Source organism: Scomber japonicus, chromosome 8, assembly GCF_027409825.1.
Source record: "Scomber japonicus isolate fScoJap1 chromosome 8, fScoJap1.pri, whole genome shotgun sequence".
Classification (NCBI taxonomy): Eukaryota; Metazoa; Chordata; class Actinopteri; order Scombriformes; family Scombridae; genus Scomber; species Scomber japonicus.
In genome coordinates this window covers 21,885,147-21,905,742 of record NC_070585.1, presented here as the reverse complement: position 1 = coordinate 21,905,742, position 20,596 = coordinate 21,885,147, and the positions used below count along the sequence as shown (strand labels likewise).

At 38.8% G+C, this 20,596-nt stretch overlaps 1 protein-coding gene across 1 annotated transcript in view; it reads right to left on the bottom strand.

Annotated features, from left to right (window-relative positions):
* The window catches only part of atp8a1 (ATPase phospholipid transporting 8A1), a 106,846-nt gene that overhangs the window by 52,897 nt on the left and 33,353 nt on the right, over positions 1 to 20,596 (bottom strand). The window contains exons 11-21 of the mRNA XM_053324146.1: positions 20,315 to 20,480; positions 17,237 to 17,364; positions 16,485 to 16,562; positions 15,917 to 16,005; positions 12,573 to 12,617; positions 9,352 to 9,424; positions 4,844 to 4,949; positions 2,672 to 2,754; positions 1,300 to 1,349; positions 851 to 920; positions 70 to 154 (exon numbers count right to left, since the gene is read on the bottom strand). Of these exons, the coding sequence (XP_053180121.1) occupies positions 70 to 154; positions 851 to 920; positions 1,300 to 1,349; positions 2,672 to 2,754; positions 4,844 to 4,949; positions 9,352 to 9,424; positions 12,573 to 12,617; positions 15,917 to 16,005; positions 16,485 to 16,562; positions 17,237 to 17,364; positions 20,315 to 20,480 (973 nt within the window). The remainder of the gene's footprint in view (positions 1 to 69; positions 155 to 850; positions 921 to 1,299; positions 1,350 to 2,671; positions 2,755 to 4,843; positions 4,950 to 9,351; positions 9,425 to 12,572; positions 12,618 to 15,916; positions 16,006 to 16,484; positions 16,563 to 17,236; positions 17,365 to 20,314; positions 20,481 to 20,596) is intronic.

Genomic DNA, 20,596 nt, shown 5'->3' with positions numbered 1-20,596 from the left:
AGAGATGTAAGAAACATCCTAAAAGATATTTCACTTATGGCAGCCAGGGGGCGATGTTTGTCCACTCACCCTCTGTGGCAAATTGCTCCAGGTGCTTCAATGTGATCTCTTTGTACCTAGAGCTGTCTGCCAGACGATCATAGATCACTGTGTCCTGAAGGGAAACAAACACTCATTGGTTACTGACACCCACATAGGAAACAAAATGAACCTCCTGGACTCTGGCTACTTGGCAAATGAGTGGCTCAGGCAAGATCCAGCTTTTATGAGTTACACATTTTTTGTCTCTACTCAAATTTTGCCCAGTAACCCTGAGGGAATTTGTACTGAGGTAACCATATGCTAAACATTAAGTTACAGGGGAATGAACAAATGCATCTGGATCCTGCAATGGATAGATTACTCTAAATCTGAGCATTCAGCTAAGTGTTTTAATAAGAAGTCAGCATCATATTAAAATGTATAACAGAACCTGAAAAGCGTGTGCATGAAAACAAAGAAGATCTAATCTTTTTGGCATATTTGTCTTTTTCACATATTTACACAATCAGAAGAAGTGAAGAAGAAAGTCTCAGTCTTATTAGATGTTCATGGCAGAATCTGCTATGGAGGAATGCACCTAGTATGATGCTCAGTGCCCTTTTGTGAAATATGATTTTTTTCTGCTTTATTTTGTAACATGAACATGTGTGAAACATGTCGATTTTGCCACAGTATATGCCGTTGCTCATTGGAAAGATCCACCGTTAAGACTGAGGCGATAACGGAAGGAAAGCTTTCAACACTTGTGTGTGTAGCGACGATGGTGACGGGCAGTCATGCGTTGCCATGGAGAGAGACAGACACTCACAGCTCCTTTGCAGTAGAGGCGGATCTTCCCAGATGGGGTGCGCATGATGACTGACATTCTCTTCCTCACACTGTGACAGAAAAAGGCAATGGGGGAATAAGAGAGAGAAGGTGGGATAAGGAGAGAGAGCAAGTGAGAGAAATCACATTACAAGGTGTTACAGCCACTACATCAAATTATCACGTACAGTTTGAGCTAACATATGTCTGCTGAAATTAGAAATCAAATTGGCGGGTAAGAAGATATCACACCGAGGTCACACAATTAATTAGTATAAATCACAAGGGCTGAAGGAACATGATAAAGTCTAATAGAATGTGATTCTTTTGGGGATCAAATTGCAAATAAAATCTTTTATGTGCACCTTTATAGCCTGTTTGGACAACAAATTACTGCAGCAGTCGTACACGTGATAACTAATAAAAAAAGAACTGTTATCAAAGTCGTACCTTGTAAACTCCAGCACATGAAGCAGCTCATACCTCTCCTCTTTTCCAAGCTGAATTGAAAAAAAAAAAAAAAATACAAAGAAAAGAGTCAACATACTCAAAAGACAGACTAACTCCTCAACCTCAGTCTTCTTCTGAAACAGCCTTAATTGCACTTTAAATGTGTTTATCAGTTGTCTGCACTGAGCTAATGGCAGGAGAATAACAAGGTAAAATTCAATTAACTTCCTTAATTGTAGAAAGCACTAGGTACAAGACAGAATGATTAAATAGATGCTAAGAGCTTTGGAGGGCCTAATAAAGGTTACAGAATCGGACAAACATCTTGCAGACAAGATGTTCCCAGCGAAATAAAAAAAGAAAAAAAGAAAATGGTTTTTGCCTCTCTGAGTGCAATCATCAGGTTAGCCAATTAAGAGAGCAACAGGATGGATGACCTAAACTTAGGAGAGGAACGGACAGTATCTGCTCAGGATATAATCACAGCGGATGTGATGTTAGCAGTTTTCCATTATTGGACTATGTAAATACAAAAGACTGAGCTCTCTTTGGAGTTATGCATATTAGTTTTCTCTCAAGGTCTGTTTTAGAACATCTGAGCAACATGACTAAATTGCGAATTAATTGCTTAAGTTGCAGCCTTGAGATATTCCACTGATTGCAGAGACATTAAAACTTCATGAAAAAAATAATGGGGTGTGCATTGTGGTTAATGACTCGCTGTAAGAAAACTTTTGTGATGTAGGAAAGAAGAAATAAAAAATGCATGTTGATGAGTGTTGAACATCTGAATTTTTTGTTCCTCTACAGCACCCGATCTTAATAGTCTGTGTCTGCAGATGTATGCAATTTATTAACTCTTGTAACTGTGTTTTTATTCTATTTTTTTATGAATGACAAAAAAAGAATAATAGCTGATGATCAATTGTGAACAGATGAAGAAATTATATTTTCTTGATTAAACCTGTATTAACTGATTTTTGTGGGCTGCTTGAAGACAGATACTAGCTGTTGGTAAGTAGGTAGTGTACAGTGGGCTTTTTTAGAGCTCTGAAAACAGCTGCCTGCTGTGGTCCTAAACAACACTATGAGAGCAGTGAGTTTAAAAACAGTAAATTTGTGGACTAGACAGCTTAACAATCACCTGAAAGTCACTATACAGCCAAGAGGAGCTGCAGAGCTGGGTGATAACTCTCCGTAGGTTCATTACTACAAGTGACACCTCTGACATTGCACATATTGATAATAGCTGCTTCCAGGTTTTAACTTGACTGTCATGACACCTACATTAAATATGGGGATGAATTCATTAATCAGTACAACAGTGAAGCAGTTTGGCCCCCTGCTGTCAAACTGATCTTGCCCAACTTACCATTTCCACAAAGACGCTGTCTGGGGTTCTACCAGAAAACACAAAGCCCAGTTGTTGTGCTGCTCTCACCAGAGCTCCCTCATCTTGGAAGCAAAGACAAAACCCAAAATGTTAGATGAAAACACACCTGAGCAAGCAAACATCATCTGTCAACATCTGTCTCAAGATAACATGAAATCTGAGCATGATAAAAATGTGTATGATAAAAAGTATACTCATATTTGGTTACAAAAAAACAAAAAAAAAAGCTAGTTCATCTTGACATATCTACATAATGAAGGCAGCAACTGAAAGCTGTGGACCAGGTAGTTTATATTACAGCTTGCATGAGGATGCTGCAGTGTGAGATAAAGGCTCTCTGCTTGTTTTTACAGTTCACTTAACTAGCTTTCTCTTTGCAGCCATTCCCCGCTCAGCTTCAAACCCCAAAGCTCCATAAGGCCATGATTGTTCTAAGCAATCAGGCAAAAAAAACAACAACTCATCTCTCATATCAAAAGCAAAATGTAGGAAGAAAAGCAGCAGTATTGCTTTGTTCAGTTATTAAATAATCTATTTCCACAAATCAATGTGTGATTACTAAAGACCCATTGACTAATTGTACATCACATATGTTACAAGGTATACATATACACATATACACATATATATATGTCTGACACTGAAATATATCATCGGTGATTCATTTGTTATTGTCTATTTGGTCTGTGAATTATCAATCAATTTGGCAAAAGCAGAAGCTTCAAATTCTGTCTTTTGAGTTTTTGTGATAAGAGCTACCTTTGTTTACATTTGGAGACGCAAATGTCTTTAGGCACAGTGACATTTTCAGAGTTCATTAGGATGGTCTTTCATTTTTTTGGCACATTTACATATTGCTGCCAGGGGCAACCGTTATGTCTGAGTGGTGAAGCCAAAGCTAAAATGCTTTAAGCCGCAGTCACTGTTGAAAAATACAAAGGCAGCATATTTTGAGGTCTCAGTGGTTAATTTCCCTCTCTTGTTTGTCATGGCAGTGATTTCAAACACGTTAAAGTTTAAAAAGAAATTTGTTTTAGGCAAGTTTTTGCGATTGATGGATGTCTAAGTCTATCACATCAAGCTGTGAATGTGATAGACTGACAAATCACAATGAGGCTCAGAGAAAGTGAAGCACACCATGCATTTTGTAAACAGGATATTTTCTTTTTTTAATATGTTTCGTGGCTCTCCTGTACTGATGTTGATGATATATAAATGTCTTTATGAAATACTGCTGCCTGGAGGCTGTGGTGATATGCTCCATTTGCTGAAAACAGAGGTCATTAGATGGAAAATTAAATTTCTCAACAAAGAGAAATATCAGACATGCAGTATCATTGATGCAAAGCACGTAGAAACAGGTCCAGCCCATATTATCAAGAGCTGCAGCAGCACCTGCTAATATAATCACATGTAGTTCCAGTCCAACCTGAGCAAAGTCCAACCCATCAGTAAGAAACTTAACAGCTTCTGCAATTTCTGTACTTCAGAAAAAAAGTGTCACTGAGCACTACCTATAGGCAAGGACAGTAATAGCTTTTTTGTGACACTTGTGCCACCTAAAGGCATTAAGTGAAGTATATTTTCTATTTTTATATCTGCAACTTGTGAGTTTCTGTTTTGTAAATATTTAACATTAACTTAAATTATAAACTGGACAATACTTTCATCAGAATAATGTAAAAATAATGAGCTCACACTATGTCATTGTTATTTTTACCTTTAGGAGGCAACATCATCTTTTCTACATCTCCAGGTCTGAACTGCTGCAGCCCTTTTGTTTAGGTTGTCTGTGAATGGTTTGTCTGACAGTGACCGAACAACTGCACACACTTGCAGAATATTCTGCTTGCTTAACTTTGTGAGTTTAAGACCCTTTTGATGATGCATCTACAAATATAAATCTAATTACCTGCCACATTCTAAAATGTCTACTCTTGTTAATAAACACACTGAGAATGAGAACAGATGATTTGTTTGCCGTCCTAGTTTTATTCAGCATTTTCTTTGTTTTTCTTTGAAATATTTTTGCGAGTACTAATCTGGGATATAATAAGATTCCCAACCTGTACACACACACTAGGCTGTAGATAATCACAAGCTGTATTACACTAATTCTATAATAGCTGTGTTCATAAAGGTGTGATGTACCTGGAGATGCTGCCTGGTATGTGATTTTTCCATCAGCACGCTCAGGGACTGCAGTGTGACAGATGGCCATCATGGTCATGAACTCCAGGATGACAGCAGCTGTCGGCTACAGGAAACAGAGAGGGCACTTTGAATTTTAATCTTCTTTAATAGAAAAGGTGTTACAACAAAACGGAAACTAAATAACCAGAAAGACCTTGACGGTAGGAAGCGAGAGCACAGAGAGTTTTGTTTGACAGATTCTGATAAACCTGCATGAGTCACAACTGATGTACATGTGAAAGACAGATGACACACACAACTTGCTACAAGAGTCATGCTTTGCTGTCATGACATGTGTTGAGTGTCTGGTCATGTTCACAGACAACTTCACCTCAAAAATCTATGCAGACTTGTGTTAAAGGGGATTTGTGGCATTTCTTTAAACCTTTTATGGCACCAAATGGTTTGCTGCATCAGAACAGTAGAGACTTTTAGCCCATGTAGTACATAAAGTATGCTCCAAATGAAAAAGAAAAAGAAAATCTTGTGCTGTAGAGAGTCACACCACAAATCCTTTCTCACTAGATGTAAAGCTAGCTGTTTGCTCTCTGAACATTGCACATGCCTTGCATCAGTCTGAACCCATCACTTACCCTAATGATAGGCTTAAAATCTCACTTTCCTGTTAAGTATGCAAGTATGTTACGACAGTGTATGTAACTATAAAATCTAAATAAAATGCTACTTATTTAGGAATAATCTTGACCTGATTCATGGAGTCTTCAAAATGCATAATTATTTATGACAATCCTAAAAGTTTTATAAAACTGGCAAATAGAAAGCTTGGCAAATTTCCCAATATTAGAAGTCTCCAATAACTCTCCATATTGTTGTTTGAAGCTAACTGAAACACATGTGGTCAGACTAATGACTGCTGGTAACGAGCCAAACAGATCTGATAGAACTCACCAGCTGCTGACAGACATGCATGCATATGCATGCAATAAAAACCTGCTTCAGTTAATGAATAAAGGCCTAACCTATATACTGAGGGCATTTTACATTAATGAGGGGAAACATATGACTAACTAGCCATGGGATAGACTCAGACAGACATCTGCTGAGGCTCCTGTCTGAGGCTGCAGGACCACCAGCTTCTAGTCAGTGACCACAGCTGAGGCAGAGATATCAGCTGCCTGCAGGGCTATGCCAGGCTTGAATCACACAGCAACACTATGGACTGTAATCTAGCTGCTAATGGTTGTTAACAATAAGGTGGATAACAGATGATTATATTACCGGTTCACCTACATTATGAGTAACCAAAAAGAAACGTTCAAAGGCATAAAGCTTTACACTAGTATCACAGAATATACACCAGATGTTAGACATAATACTATATAATCTTAGAAACAGAGCACGTTAACACCATGCTACGAATGGCTGACTGCAGATTTTTCAAAAGCATCTTCGCTGCTCTTTCCTTTTCAAACAAAAAGCCATGCACACACAGACAGTATTATTAAATTTGCATGTACCGTTGGCCACGGCAATGATGAGAGCTCTCTAACAGGGAACAAAGGAGAAAATGAATGAGGTGGGGGAGGAGGGCAAATCAAAGGGCCTCTTGTAAATGAAAGTACACAGTGTCTATTACAGTCCAGGTGGCCGTGAGAGCTCCCTCTGCCTCCCAGCAGCATGCTAATCTGGTCTGGGTTGACAGGTATCCTCTGAAGGACGTGTGTGTGTGTGTGTGTGTGTGTGTGTGTGTGTGTGTGTGTGTGTGTGTGTGTGTGTGTATATGTGTAAGTGTATGTGTGTGTGTAAATGTGTGTGTGTGTGTGTGTGTGTGTGTGTGTGTGTGTGTGTGTGTGTGTGAGACCACAAAAATTTTAAGGAGCCATTCATTTTTAGACCCTGAGGGTGACGACATTTTTGAAATTCAGCATTCAAAGAGATGTTTGAGGGTTGAAACTTAGTTTTAGGGTGAAGGTGTTTTAGGTTTTAGTTTGTTTTACAGTCAATGATAGGGTTAGTCGTGGAGTTGTAATGGTTACGTTTAGGATACGGAGCTAGGGATAGCACTGTGCAAATGAATTTCCTCACAAGTTCAAGTACAAACATATGTGTGTGTGCCACTGCCAGGGTGATGGTAACCTAGACAGAGTGCAGGGCACATTGTGTGCTTTGCTCTGATTACACTATTAGATGTGACAGCTACCTAATACTGTGCTGCCAGCAATCACCCTCACTGACTCCGGGTAATCTCTGTCACAGCAACAGTGACGGACAATCATCACTTCGGACATTGCCAGTGTTGAAAAAGTTGAAAGGTCAAGAGGAAATGAAGCTGAGAGCCTGGACGAGCTCGCAAACAAACACCCACGGAGGCTGCTATAACTCTGCAGGCAGAGAACATGTCCAGTGAATCAAAAGAACACGAAAAGCACCAGAGGGGGTGTTTATTTTTGTCAGCACTGTTAATTCCCTACTCCTGTAGTCTGCCATCCCCCTCAACACTGTATCAACACTACTCCTACAAATAGCCTGCAGCAACGCAAAACTGTTGTTAATGATAAAGATAAGTAATGTTTAAGTAAGAAGTATACTGATGGCCATAAGGACTAAGTGTTTGGACTGTGAGAACATAAGGTGTTAAATGAAACAAATTGCTTCATTTAACATATACAGTGGCCTCATACATATGAGACCAAAGCACTGTTGGCTTATTCGTGACATTTGAACTTACATTGGTCTTGTAGATTTCATGGTAATATCATTGAGTTAATTGGAGTCATCACAGTGTACAGCCATATCAGCATTTCTGTGAAGCTGCACTTAGGTACAGTCGTGCCTTGGGCAAATGCTAAAGCTAGCATGACAACATCCTTACAATGACAACGCTAACATGCTGATATAATGTTATGGTGTAATGTTTACCACAGTCACCATCTTAGTTTAGCCTGTTGGCATGCTAACATTTGCTAATTAGCAGTCACACTAGCATTACCACTAAATATAAAGTACACATGAGACTGATGGGAATTGGAATAGTTTTAGAAGTATTTAGTCACAAACCAAATTATTGACCAAACTGAAACAATGTCTTGTTTGAATCAATCCAATAATAGTCAAGACATTTCACAAATGTGACCGTTATGGTGCCACTACAGGGAAAGTTAAGAGATGAATATACAAGTCTGTACAAAATTTCATGCCAATCAGTTTGGTACCGCTGGTGGTGCAATGGAGGAAAAGTTAGCTTAACAAAGTCATTAAGAGTCATCTTCTGGGCACTATTGGATATCCTAATTGAATGGAAATCCATCCAACAGTTGTCAAGACTCATCATCAAGAACCAAAAGATGTCAACCTGCTCGTGTCGCTAGGGGAAAAAAAAATCAATTGCTATCAGTCAAATAGTTGTTTAGATATTTCCATCTGCAATGACTGGCAGACGCCACTATCCCCAGAGTCACGCCACAAGTAAGGCTACATACAGAGATGAGGAGGAGAAACAGACTCACACGACTTCTACAATATTAAGACATCAACCATCAAAAAACCGCTGGTACAACACAACCTATTAGATTAATCATAAGCAGAATCATTACGAGACAAGCAGAGAGACCATGGTTTCTAAACAGCAGCTGGTCGTGTGCTTTAATTAGCAGAGGGAGCGGGGCTATCAATATGAAACTAAAGCAGATCCCATATAAACTCAATGTGTGGACAGACTCTGCTGTCATAACAAAGTAAACATCACAGTGGGATTACTACTTACCCTGGGCGGTGATACTGTATGTAATTAGATATGACATTCTGCCTCCCACACACAATTCTGCAGCTGAGTGACTCAACCAGCCAATCAATCACAGTTTTCACCTATTTCATTACTAAAGGTAGCGTTCCTGCCCCCGTTTCAATTCCTGTGATAAAGCCCTCGGCATGTAAAAGTCTGAATTTTGAGACAGATTCCCTGTGGTGTATTACACAGATGAAATAAGGGAAAAATGCTTAATCCAAATACTCAAAGTGTCACAATAGTCATATTTGGTCTTACTTATTTTGTCCTACTTGGGCAGTTTTGCAAGACTGATGCAAGTCTTAACATGCATACGTTTAACACCAATATAATCACTGTTCAGCTGTGTAGTTCCCCACAGTAGATAAGTAAATAAGCGGGTCTTCATCCCGTCAAAATGAGCTAATTAGCTTGTTTGCCTGTCTGTGTTTACAATGTCTTGTAAAGAAACAGTAATCCGCCCCTCAGCATGACATTAATCAAGCTGATATTAGAGGCAATCAACTTCAGTCCCTTTGTCTGTCAAAACACATCATCTTAGTCCAAAATAAATCATGTGTACCATAAAGAAGCCAACACAAGTCCACCATGCCACTGATGACAAGAGGACATCTTATGCATCTGGCAACTGCATACAATTAGATTCAAAATGCTTCTTAATTTTGTCCCAAACAGCAACCATCACTGCAGGCGGGTGGCGGGAAACCCTGACATTACTTACGTGATTACTTTGGAGGTTTTCCAGTAAGCTTGGGTCGTTAAATCCGGCCTCGTCTGATGAGTGTGTGCTGTGGCTGGAAAGAAGAGACAGAGAAGTCAAAATACAACATGTCAACATGACAAACTATTCAAGAACCAACTGGATATAATTCATTTGTGTGTTCATTTGTTCAACACTGTTGATTACAATGTTAGGAGTTATAAAAGTTCACCTTTCAAGCAACATCTGGCAGTTTTTCAAATAATACAATAAGCAGGACAAAAATGTCTCTTATGTACTAACAGCAAAACTAGAGTCTGCATACAATATGTTACAATTTCAAATTGCATCTAAAAGAAATCCTGTGCAGACTGGCTGGCTTATTTGAACATGGTTCACTGAGTATTTTCTCGATTGAATGAATACTTTAAAAAAAACCTCAGCAAATAGTGAGAAGAGAGCCACACGTAACATATTCAAGATCCAAAGATATTTACTATCATAGTGAATACAGTATGTGTCAGTAAATTATCTACAGTTCTACTTGGAAAAAAATGAGTGTAAATGAACTTTTATAATTATTCTATTCTTCTATTTATAATTAGATAAAACTAACTTCCACTGAGACTGGCACCACAAAACAGGCCTCAAACTGGTGTTAACACAGCCAGGCTATGTGCCAACAGTATTGACATTTGTTGAGAGCAGTATCATCAGCAATGCATGCAGAATGCAAATGAAGGTCCCTTGATCTTTGGCAATGTGATGTACAGTGTGACTATTTTGGAATCTGTCCATGCTGGCAAGACGCAGATCATCCTCTGAGAGAACAATGTCCTGAAATGGGATTTTTATTATTTCACAATGCACCGAGAATCCACACTCACTTATTTTATCATTTTCCCCATTTATATATCATGTTCTCTTCAGTCATTTACATAAATAATGAAAAGTGTTCCCCTTTGATTTAGAAATGTAACAATGCAAGAGAAACTGCCTCCTGGGTAATGATAAGCAGGAGGAATCTCAGGCAGCTTAAAGGACCATATTACTCATACACTAATCAAAGCCTAATAAATTACTGAAAATACAATTTGTTTCTCATACTTGCATCAGAAATGTTTTTTTTACTGGCAAGATACAAAGTGATTCAATATCTTTCGGTCCATTAGGGAAAAAACGATTTAATCTCTCAACAACAGAAAGTCATGCTGGACTGAAAAGAACATAATTTTGGATTGTAGATATTTTCATTTGTAAAAGAAGAGGATGTTTTGTTTTTTTTAATCCAATTTAACAGTGGCTTATGCCAGTGTGTATTTAGCCACGAGGCGCTTGCTGGCTGTCCAGCAGGGATCGATTCATGATTCAGTGATAAATAGAGACCTATAGATCAGGACGACAGCAGCTTTGTCTGCGGCACTGGGGCTTGATAGAAATGTTACTGAGGCTGCCATTAGCAGCTATAAATCTTTCTAATCCCAAAGGACACACTTTTCAGATTCCTAAGAGCTAAGCATCCAGCAAGCTGGCAATACTTCCATCTACTGCACAGGAAATAGAAGTTCAGGAAGAAAGAGAAAGAGGAAAAAGAGAGCAATGCAATTAAACAGCAGGAGTCTGGAATCGATATTCTGTTACACCTGCGTAGATACTCTGGAGGTTGATTTAATCTATCACAGTCAAAGGCTTTATTAAATATGTCAAGAAGCAATCAGCAAACAAAGTCTGCACTTCTAAAAGCTCCATGAAAGTTAGCATTTACTGATGAGGGCAGATGTTTCAACTAAATAGCTTTAAATTGTCCATATAGTATAGAATATATTTTGTTCTGACTAACCTATATTATATGCATGTGACTTGTATGGCTATGCACTATTTCTACATGAATGCATAAAAACATGCATTAATGCTGCAACAAAGACTGAACATGCTATTTTTCACAGGAAATCTATGGAGTCATTATCACTGTTTCTATTCCTCTGCTTGTAGAGAGAAGGAAGCCCTCAGCCTCTCTTTACTGCAGCAGTAGCATCGCTCGCCATGTTGATTGTCTTGATGAAATTTTTGAGGCGCGAGCCTGGGTGTGGAGGACGGTCAGTTATTGATTATCTGCCAGCACACAGAGGTCCTGTCACTATGGGAACAAGGGTGCTGGCTGTTCACAGTCAATAGCCAGGGACCAGTTCCAGATTAAACCTACTGTGTGACACACCATACTGTCCTGTTTCTGACAGTTAGGGGGAGGAAAAAAGAACATATTACTGACTTGAGTGAAGATGGCAGCACACTCTTACAGTGTTTGACGCTGGACTGAGATAAGATCTGATTTAGATGGACGCAGAGAGACTGTTTTCTGTCACTTGATGGTAAAATAGACAGGAAACTGTTTATTATTTCACAATTAAATCTTAAATAGCTTTTATATCTGTGACCAAATATTATGTCAACAGCACCTCTCAGTACATAAATAAAGCATTCGAGTTATTTGAGAGAGAGGGGGGGGGGGAAGCAAAAACAGACATGTTCTCGTAGAAGTTGGCAACTTCCTTAAAAGCAGCATGACTCAACATTTTGGCATAATAGGTATTAACAAACAGGTCCCAATCCCCCCATGCAAAATGGATGAGACACGCCCATGCTGTTACTGCAGATCTCAACACTATGGCAGATGGATCTCAGAAGTAGGACTGTGTGTGTGTATTTGTGTGTGTGTGTGTGTGTGTGTGTGTGTGTGTGTGTGTGTGTGAGAAATAGAGAGATGACGGAGAGGGAACAAGTGGGTGTGTAGCTGGGAGCTTCCATCTCCAAAGTAAGTTTGATGCTAACAGGGGAAAAGGAGAATGTGCTGCACTGCTTCAGCCTCAACACCCCACACAGTAAATGCTGGAGGGTTTGGTCTATAAAGCCTGCTGATGTACAAGTGCATGTTATCAGAAGGACACAAAATGTAATCACTCATAATTCAATAATAATGCCATAATGACTCATTTGTTTAAGGCAGTTCTGTCACATCATTAACACTTAAACACTGTATCAAGAGTCACAGTCACAGACAACACATCCCAAGTGCACTGAACGAACAGAGAGAGAGAAAACAACAACCATACACTGAGGTACATATATTGTGTTCAAAGTCACGATTTCCACAAGGCAAGGCAGCAGTACTACATCACAGAAGCGGGAGAGCGAGGAAAAAAAAAAAAAAAAAAACACCACCATTTCACAATCAGACATCTTACCAGTCAATGTCTGCAAAACTACCCTCCTCAGCCTCAGGGACGTGACTGTTGGAGCGAAGGTGGGGGAAAAAAATGATCTTGTTGACAAAGTGTGGCGTTAACATGTTCTATAAATGTGCAGGCGCCAGGGTGGGATTAAAGATGGGTTTGTTTATGAGTTGGCAGGAGTTAGAATATCAGATATCCAGGAAGGGCTGTAGCTGTGGTATGGGTGTTAGGTTGATAATAGCAAGCCTTTGAATCATTTATTCTCTAAAATGTTGTTGAATGAGTCATTGTCTAGAGTCTAAATGCAGTCGTCATTATGTTGTCAATTACTAGCTGTCATAGTAAAGTCAATTAATAAAAGAATATACCGGTAGCTACGAGTTACTAATTCAATTGTGCTAGTATTTGCTCATAACAGATGTTAGTCATACTAGTTGTACTTCTTAAATGCTGTGTAGTGCATATTTTGTCACAAGCCACCTGTAAATAGTTTTTCACATTAAAATACATTTGAGATACATTAAAAAATACTGGCAAGAATTTGTCACTGAAATAGTGGAGTATATTAATTTTCTTTTAATTAAAGCTATTGCAGCAAAATTGATATATGAAATAAAGCCACTGAGCAGTATTATTTTTTTCACTTTGACTTAACGAGGAGCAGATGCATTTTTTAACAACAAGAACAAGTAAGACAATAAATTAGTAATACCAACCTGATAATGAAAAGTAATCAAATGTAACGTCGGTCACACAATATTACCACATGGATATTTTGTTAAAATGTTTTGGGGAACAAGATATAAAGAGACAATGAAAGCAAACCCATGAAAGGCTGGAGCAAACTGGGAGATGATACACATTTTTGAGACCAATTTTGTTGTAAGTTAAATTTCTTCCTCTTGTTCTACATCATGTAAGTGCGAGAACAAGTTTTTGCAATTACAGCTGAGCTGTACGTGCATTTGTGTGTATCCACCAATAAAAGTACAACTGAAAAAAACAATGTTTAAATCTGTAAACTATTTTCACATCTCTGCTTCAGAAGACTAACTGCAGTGCAGTTTTGTTTTGTTTTTTGTTTTTTGTTTTTTTTAAATTGTAAAGAGTGGAGCCGACCAGATGATGTGCTCCACTGAATACTACAGCTCTCTATTTGATTCACGCCTGGCTTGATTCATATTGTGAGCCTTTTTGCTCTTGTACCTTCAGTAAAGCAACTCTGTGTGCAACATACTATACTAGGCATATGTAGCAACTGTATGGAGTTATATTATACGAAGACAAATTGCCCAAAGAGATGTGGTTTATTTAAAAAACAAAGTCACAATATATTTCTCTGAGTTTTGTCACTCGAGAATATCTGTAAAAAAAAAAAAAAAAAAAGCTTTCAAATCTAGTCCAAACTAATAACACCCAGGAGGATTCTGGGAGCCTTCCTAACCTAAACAGTATCTCTCCTTGAGATTTGGTCTCCAATCCAGTGGAATTAATTAATGTCTACACCCTTGGGGATGGCTTTATTAATTACAGCAGCACTTAATTTGTAGAGAGGAACACATGCAGGCGGCAGTGTCAGGGGGGGCTCCCTGTGCGTATGTGTGTGTGTGTGTGTGTGTGTGTGTGTGTGTGTGTGTGTGTGTGTGTGTGTGTACCAAATTACAAGTTATGACTTTGCATGTTCATTCATTCGTGTTAAAAATATATGATGTTCTATCTTGTCTTTCCCTCAAAGTATATTTTACTTAGACATGTAAAAATAAGTGTTTAAAATGTGTTCAAGTATGTTAATTCCACAAGTAGAGACAAGTTAGTTACCTGTTAAAGTTTAATTGAACAATATGTTTCACAACTACTGCCGTATTTCACAATTAACTTTAGGCAAGTAGACAACTGGATGCAATAAAACTAGAAATCTGTGACAGGGATAGGAAGGAAGTACCATTCATCAAACTTACACTGCATCTAATAGTGTGCACACAGGTTTATGCTTGCCAAGCTGTTTTACTGTTGGGTAGACACAAAGCTAATTAATCCATTATGTGTTTATATCATTAAATAAATGTCATATCAACTATAAAAAGGCCTAAACCTAAAGGTGAACTTGCACAGAAATAATAGTATAGTAGTAGTTAATAACTGTAATGTTTATAAACAAGGGTCTAATTGTCTGGTGGATCATTGTATAACTACCCAACAATGACATGTACAGTAAACTGCTTTTCAAAATAAACCCTCACAATTCTTATTTTGGAAACCCAGAAGTAGAAGAGTCGGCCAAGTGGTAGCATCATCAAAACAGCCTCGCCTCATTAGAACCTGCATTTCCCCTCTTCTGCTATGAAGCACTCATCCATATTTATCAGATGCATGAGAGGGAGTCCTCATTTCAGAGAATCAAAGGGAAGTATCTCTACTTGGGATGAAGGAGAGACTGCTGCCTAACTTCAGTCTTTTCAGTAAGAGACTGTCTGTCCCTGATGACCAACAGGCTTGACCTAATTAAACGACTGTTAAAGAAACGCCAAGGAAAGGCAGACATTAAATAGCACATCGAACATTGAAAATGACATCAGCAGCAACTATTTAAAAAAGAAAAAAGAAATATAAAAAAAATGATCTTGGAGTTATCACCTCATCAACATGCATATTATCTCTACTTAAAGTGATTTTATATTCTTGACCAGGGAAATGACAGTGAGAAGTTGTCAATGTCCTCACTGCACTAGCATAACAAGAGCTTTGGTACAGAGAACTGCAGATAAAATACTCTCTTTTGTCCTTCAGCCTGCACTTCATCAATCATGCTTTTAATTGAATCCTAATGGGATTAATCATGTACTGTCACGCCTGCACTTGCTTTGTTTCTGTAAAGATACTCTGCTATCCCACTTGTTTTGCATCCACTGAGGCTAATTATCTATGTGCTAAAACTAAATTAGTTTTTTCAGGGGAATAAAACATTAAGGCTTGATTAAATGAGATGTTAAAATATAATAGAATATGTTTTTATTTCATTGCAGCTCAGACAAAAAACTACAGATGGTTTTAAGACGTTGCCAAGTTCTGGACCTTGCAGAGAAAATACTGAACTGTAAAGCCAGTTTTCATCATGACAAACGATGAAAAGAGACAGTTAAGTGCCTTTGCTTGAAAGTGTCTGTCCGCTTTTTATTTATAGTTTATGCTGCGAGGAGCACTGATGCAGCTGCTAATGAGAAGGCAAGGGAGGACAGAGAAACGCCAGATGTACTATGGTGCACACTCTGCATTTAATGAAGGTGATGGGGGAGGAACGGTAGAGGATGTAAAGGGGGTAAAAAGATTGTGGAAAATGAAGGAAGAAAGAAACATACCCATAGGCCACACCGGCAACGGTGCACTTCTTGAACTGCATGACGTTGCAGGTCAGGGTCCCTGTCTTGTCAGAGAAAATGTATTTCACCTGCACAGATAGAAGAGAGGGTGACATTGTTGACAGTGTCGTGTCATAAAGGGTTAAAAATCACAATGCATCAACTTGTAGAATTTAAGTGGTTTATTCCAAGAAACACAAGAAATCCATAGTACATCTCATTTGTATACACATATCACATGTCATCAGCCAGAACACAAGCATTTCCTGTTTGTATGACATTGTGAGGCTTTTGCTCACAATAGTCCATCTTTCACACTTTCACTATTTTTCTCTTCTCACTCCACAGAGGATGATATCCAGCCTGCCAAGAGTCAGGTTGGCTTCTTGTTTCCTAGTGCCTCACCCAAAAAGACTTTGCATGAACCATCCTGTATTGAATATTCCACCTAAAATGACCTTACAATACAATAAACAGTAGGGTACTTATTTCATGAGTGTACACCAAAAGTTTTATTCTATAGGAGTATAAAATAACCTAATATCAAGTGTAATCTGAATTGCATTACCTGGCCTAATTCTTCATTCAGATTGGAGGTGCGTGCCATGGCCGGTGTGTTGGTGGGCTCATAGAGCATATCAGTGTCCTGAAACAATCACAAAGAACATGAAGTGTAATTTTACTAAAGGAACACATGTTTTGCTAAAAATACAATATTCATATCAATATCAAAGTAGACTTCACAAAAGTGCTGAAAGCGAAAAAAAAAAAAAAAAATCTGATGCTTCACTTCAGTCAGGTCCTTCTCAATCCTCCCTGTTTGTTTCCCCTCAAGAAAACATTGAACCAACTGAGGCAGCGGGGAGAGAGACCAGCTGAGAACTGCCCTAAATGTTCCTAAAAATTCCATGCTAGGATTTTCATTTAAAATTTAATGAATAAAAGGGCTCAGAATAACTTCAGGCAAAAAAAAAAAAAAAAAGTACGATTTCTCAGCTGAGATAGTTGGCGGGGTTGACCTAGTTGCTCAGGATGTAAGAACACAATATTCTAGGTGTACTCACTCAAATGCTTCATGCCAATCAGGACTTTGCAGGGGTTTGTATACCCACTGCAATGTTTTTAACATTTTCTTTTCTTTAGGCTAATGTTATATTATTGTGTGCTAAGTGGTAAAGCTACAATCAACCTTGCTATTCATAAACAGTGATTTATCATTTTTATCTTTTTTTATATACTATTTAATGTATTGTGTTTTACTTTATTGTATGTGATGATCAATTGTGCATTTCTTCATTTAATAGGTTTTCTTCAACTCACCCAGTTGATGAAAAAAGCCTGGATGAACTTGATAACTTCCAGTGTGACCAGGAGACTAATGGGGATCAGGTTGTTGAACAGGATGATGAAGGTGAGGAAGTTGAGGCCAAAGTTAGCTGCCCCGCCATCTATGAGGGGACGAATTTTGGACAAAGGGAGTGATACACAGGAGACTTATCAGTGCTGGTTCATAAGTATCAGTTAGTTAAATGAAAATGCCCAAAGCTACTTCCAGCCAATGATCTACATTATCCCAATCAAGAGGATGTTTTGGACTAATGTCGTGCATTAGCTGGAATTAACCATTTCTTCCACCCAACCTCATCCTCTTATGACTCGACCGATTAGCAGTCCAATTTAATGTCCCAAAGATTCAAAGTAGCGGAAAGGGACTGAAGTATCTCAAATGTCATTAGTGTCACAGCAGCAGCCTTGGCATCCAGCATGATCCAGGCAATGAATTCCACAAAGCACTATGCAAAATGATGCTGGTCCCTCAAAAGCCCCATACAACTGGCAATGATCAATATGTAACCTCACTGACACCAAACATGAAAACAGGAGAGATGTGATTTACCTTTCCTCAGCTTGCAGCAGGTTGCAAGAGTTACCTTCCTCAACCCAAGCCTTGATATTAGCATAGCAGTTGAGAGGGAGAAGCCCTTCCCCATGACAGAGCGATTGCAAAACAAAAAACTGGATGGCACAAAGAAAGTGGCAGGATGGAAGCTACTGCTACTGGTACAACAACACATATAGGAAGGAGTACGTTTTTTATTCAGAAGTGGGGAGGAAGACAAACATATTGGATGCTCTCAAGACAAAGGAGGGAGATTCAGTCCATAGCACATTCTCAACCAACAAGGAGTGGAAAAGAGTGGGTGGATTATGCCAGCAAAAAAGTCTGAGTGTTAATGATGATCACTACATCACCTCATTTCGCTCATTTCTAGTAGCCAGCTTGTTATGTGCAAGGATTCTGCTATTAGATTAGAGAGAGAGAGAGTCTGGGTTGGATCAGTAGAGAGCCATTAAAATAAATAAAAATCAAACCATAGCAGGGCATGCACCAATCACACAAGTGCAAAAGCACACCTGATATGTATTTCTTTAAATGTATGTCTCTGCAATGTAAGCACAAAATTAATTTTAACTGTGAGTAATCAGACAAGTTGACCAATTGTTGATTTCAATATTTTAAGTGACCTTCTCAAAATGGTGAGAAAAACAGAACTAAAAATAGCTCCTTTTTGTGGTGATAAATGCACAGCTACAACACCAAACTAAATGTCTACATGTACTAGACGTGTAAACTGTAGCAGGTGGTGTGAATGCATAACAAATGACCATTATTTATTTTTGCCCTCAGTCTGCATTAAGTTTACTTTTCACAACGTATAGGCTTAACGCCTGTGATGACCAGTGTCAGCACTCTGTGACCGCTCAAAGTCAAATTAATTATTCACCAGGCATGCATAATCGCAGGCTGCTGTGACATATGAGCCTGTGCGATGTGTGGTGGGCTAACATTGACTCTGCTGTTCCGTGTCTGTGTTTGCCTTCCGAATGATGGTAAGTGGTGAAATTACAATAATTTAGGAAATGTGGTGGGGTGTAAGTGAGATTTGACAATCTTCCCACCTCTCTCTTTTGTCACAGGTTGGATAATATGCACTGGACAGAGTCTCAACAACTCCTCATGGAAATACAATCAGTCTCAAGATGGACGCCTGCTTTATGACTTACACTACCCTCATCCGTGTGATAACGTTTCCTTTAGATGTGGGTTTTAATGCCACAAAGGACAATATTAAAACCCCTCAACAAAACCAATAGAAGCCAATGCAACATCTTATGAAAGGGGAGAGTGTAAGTCGTAATACAGGCTTAAAATTGACCAGGGCACAACCTCTCCTACACAGGCCTACCAGGGTACAGAGTAATGGCCAGAGTATCACGATAATCACTTTGCATACCAGTTTCAGAGCTTCATCAATGCAGACCAAATGGGGATTTCACTTTAAACAGCTCTGTCTTTTTACTGCAGAAACTGAGCAGCCCATATTTTTGTGTGTTGCTGCTGTGTAATATAGCAGTTTTTTAAAACTGATACATTTTCTAAAATGGCTTGAGAATACACATAAGAACTAAGCAGGTTTTCACCTCTCCCCATCCCTTCTCTCTAAGTCTGTTGTTTAAAAAAAATCCACACAAGAAAAGAAGGCGGCAGAGGCATTCAGAAAATGTCAGCTCTTGCCCCTTGGGTTGCACATGTTGTGCTCAAGCAATAAACACATAAAAGCCTGCTGCTATGAAGAGCTTCCTGAGTACATTATCATCTCACTGGCAGTAAAAGTAAATGTTGCTATTCCTTTCTTGTAAAAATGAAGGAAAAAAATAAGATGAGGGTCTGAAGCTTGGCAATTGCAAAGCGTTTAACGTGGCACCAAAAAAATGGAGGAAAAGTGAGACACTGTTTGCATCAGGCACTGAAAATAACTAGACAAAGGTATAAGAGAGCTGGAGGGGAAAAACCTATTGTTGGATCCCTGGTATGTGCTTGTCCATGGCATGGGCCCATACAAAGTAGGGCAACCATATAGGGGGCGAGGGTAGGGGGCTTCATTTGCTTAGCAAAGGCAGAGCTTCAGTAAGGGGTTAGTAAGGGAGGGTCATTCACGGATGGCCAAGGCTTTTAAATGGTTGTTACCTGGAGCTGTTAAAAAAACGACAACAAAGAAAACAACAAAATCAAACAGAACATTAGAAAGGAACAAAAAAGTACAGCAGCGCAATGATATTCAACCATTTCTTTTTCACTCAGTCTCACACTCACAACACATTTATGCATGTCACAGCTGTCTTTTCTCAGTTAACAGGGAATTTACTTATTCCCACATTGCCACATATTTCACTTGTAATGCGAAACATAGTTTAACTGAGGCAACATAAAAAACGACACAACACATACCAGCATTTAACAAAGTAACTCAAAATGACAACGAAATAAGCTGATATGGACAAGTGAGACAAAATATGTGGAATAAGATGAGCAGCATTGGCTGTTGGGATTCTTACAGTTGAGATCCATGTACCAGGCATCATTGCCGTACTGGTACTTCCAGATGGTTTGGCCGATCGAGCAGACCAGAGAGATGGCCAGCAGGCAGCCAAACAGCACAAGGATCTGAAAGTTGGTGATACGCTCAACGTTGGACAGCTTCAAAGGAGGCCGCGTGGAATTCTGGGTAACATGACAAGACAGATATGGTCAAAATGAGGACATATGCTTAGTGGTAAAGTTCTCTCATATGATATGATAACTGGTAACTGTGGAAAGTTGTAATTATTTAAATCCTT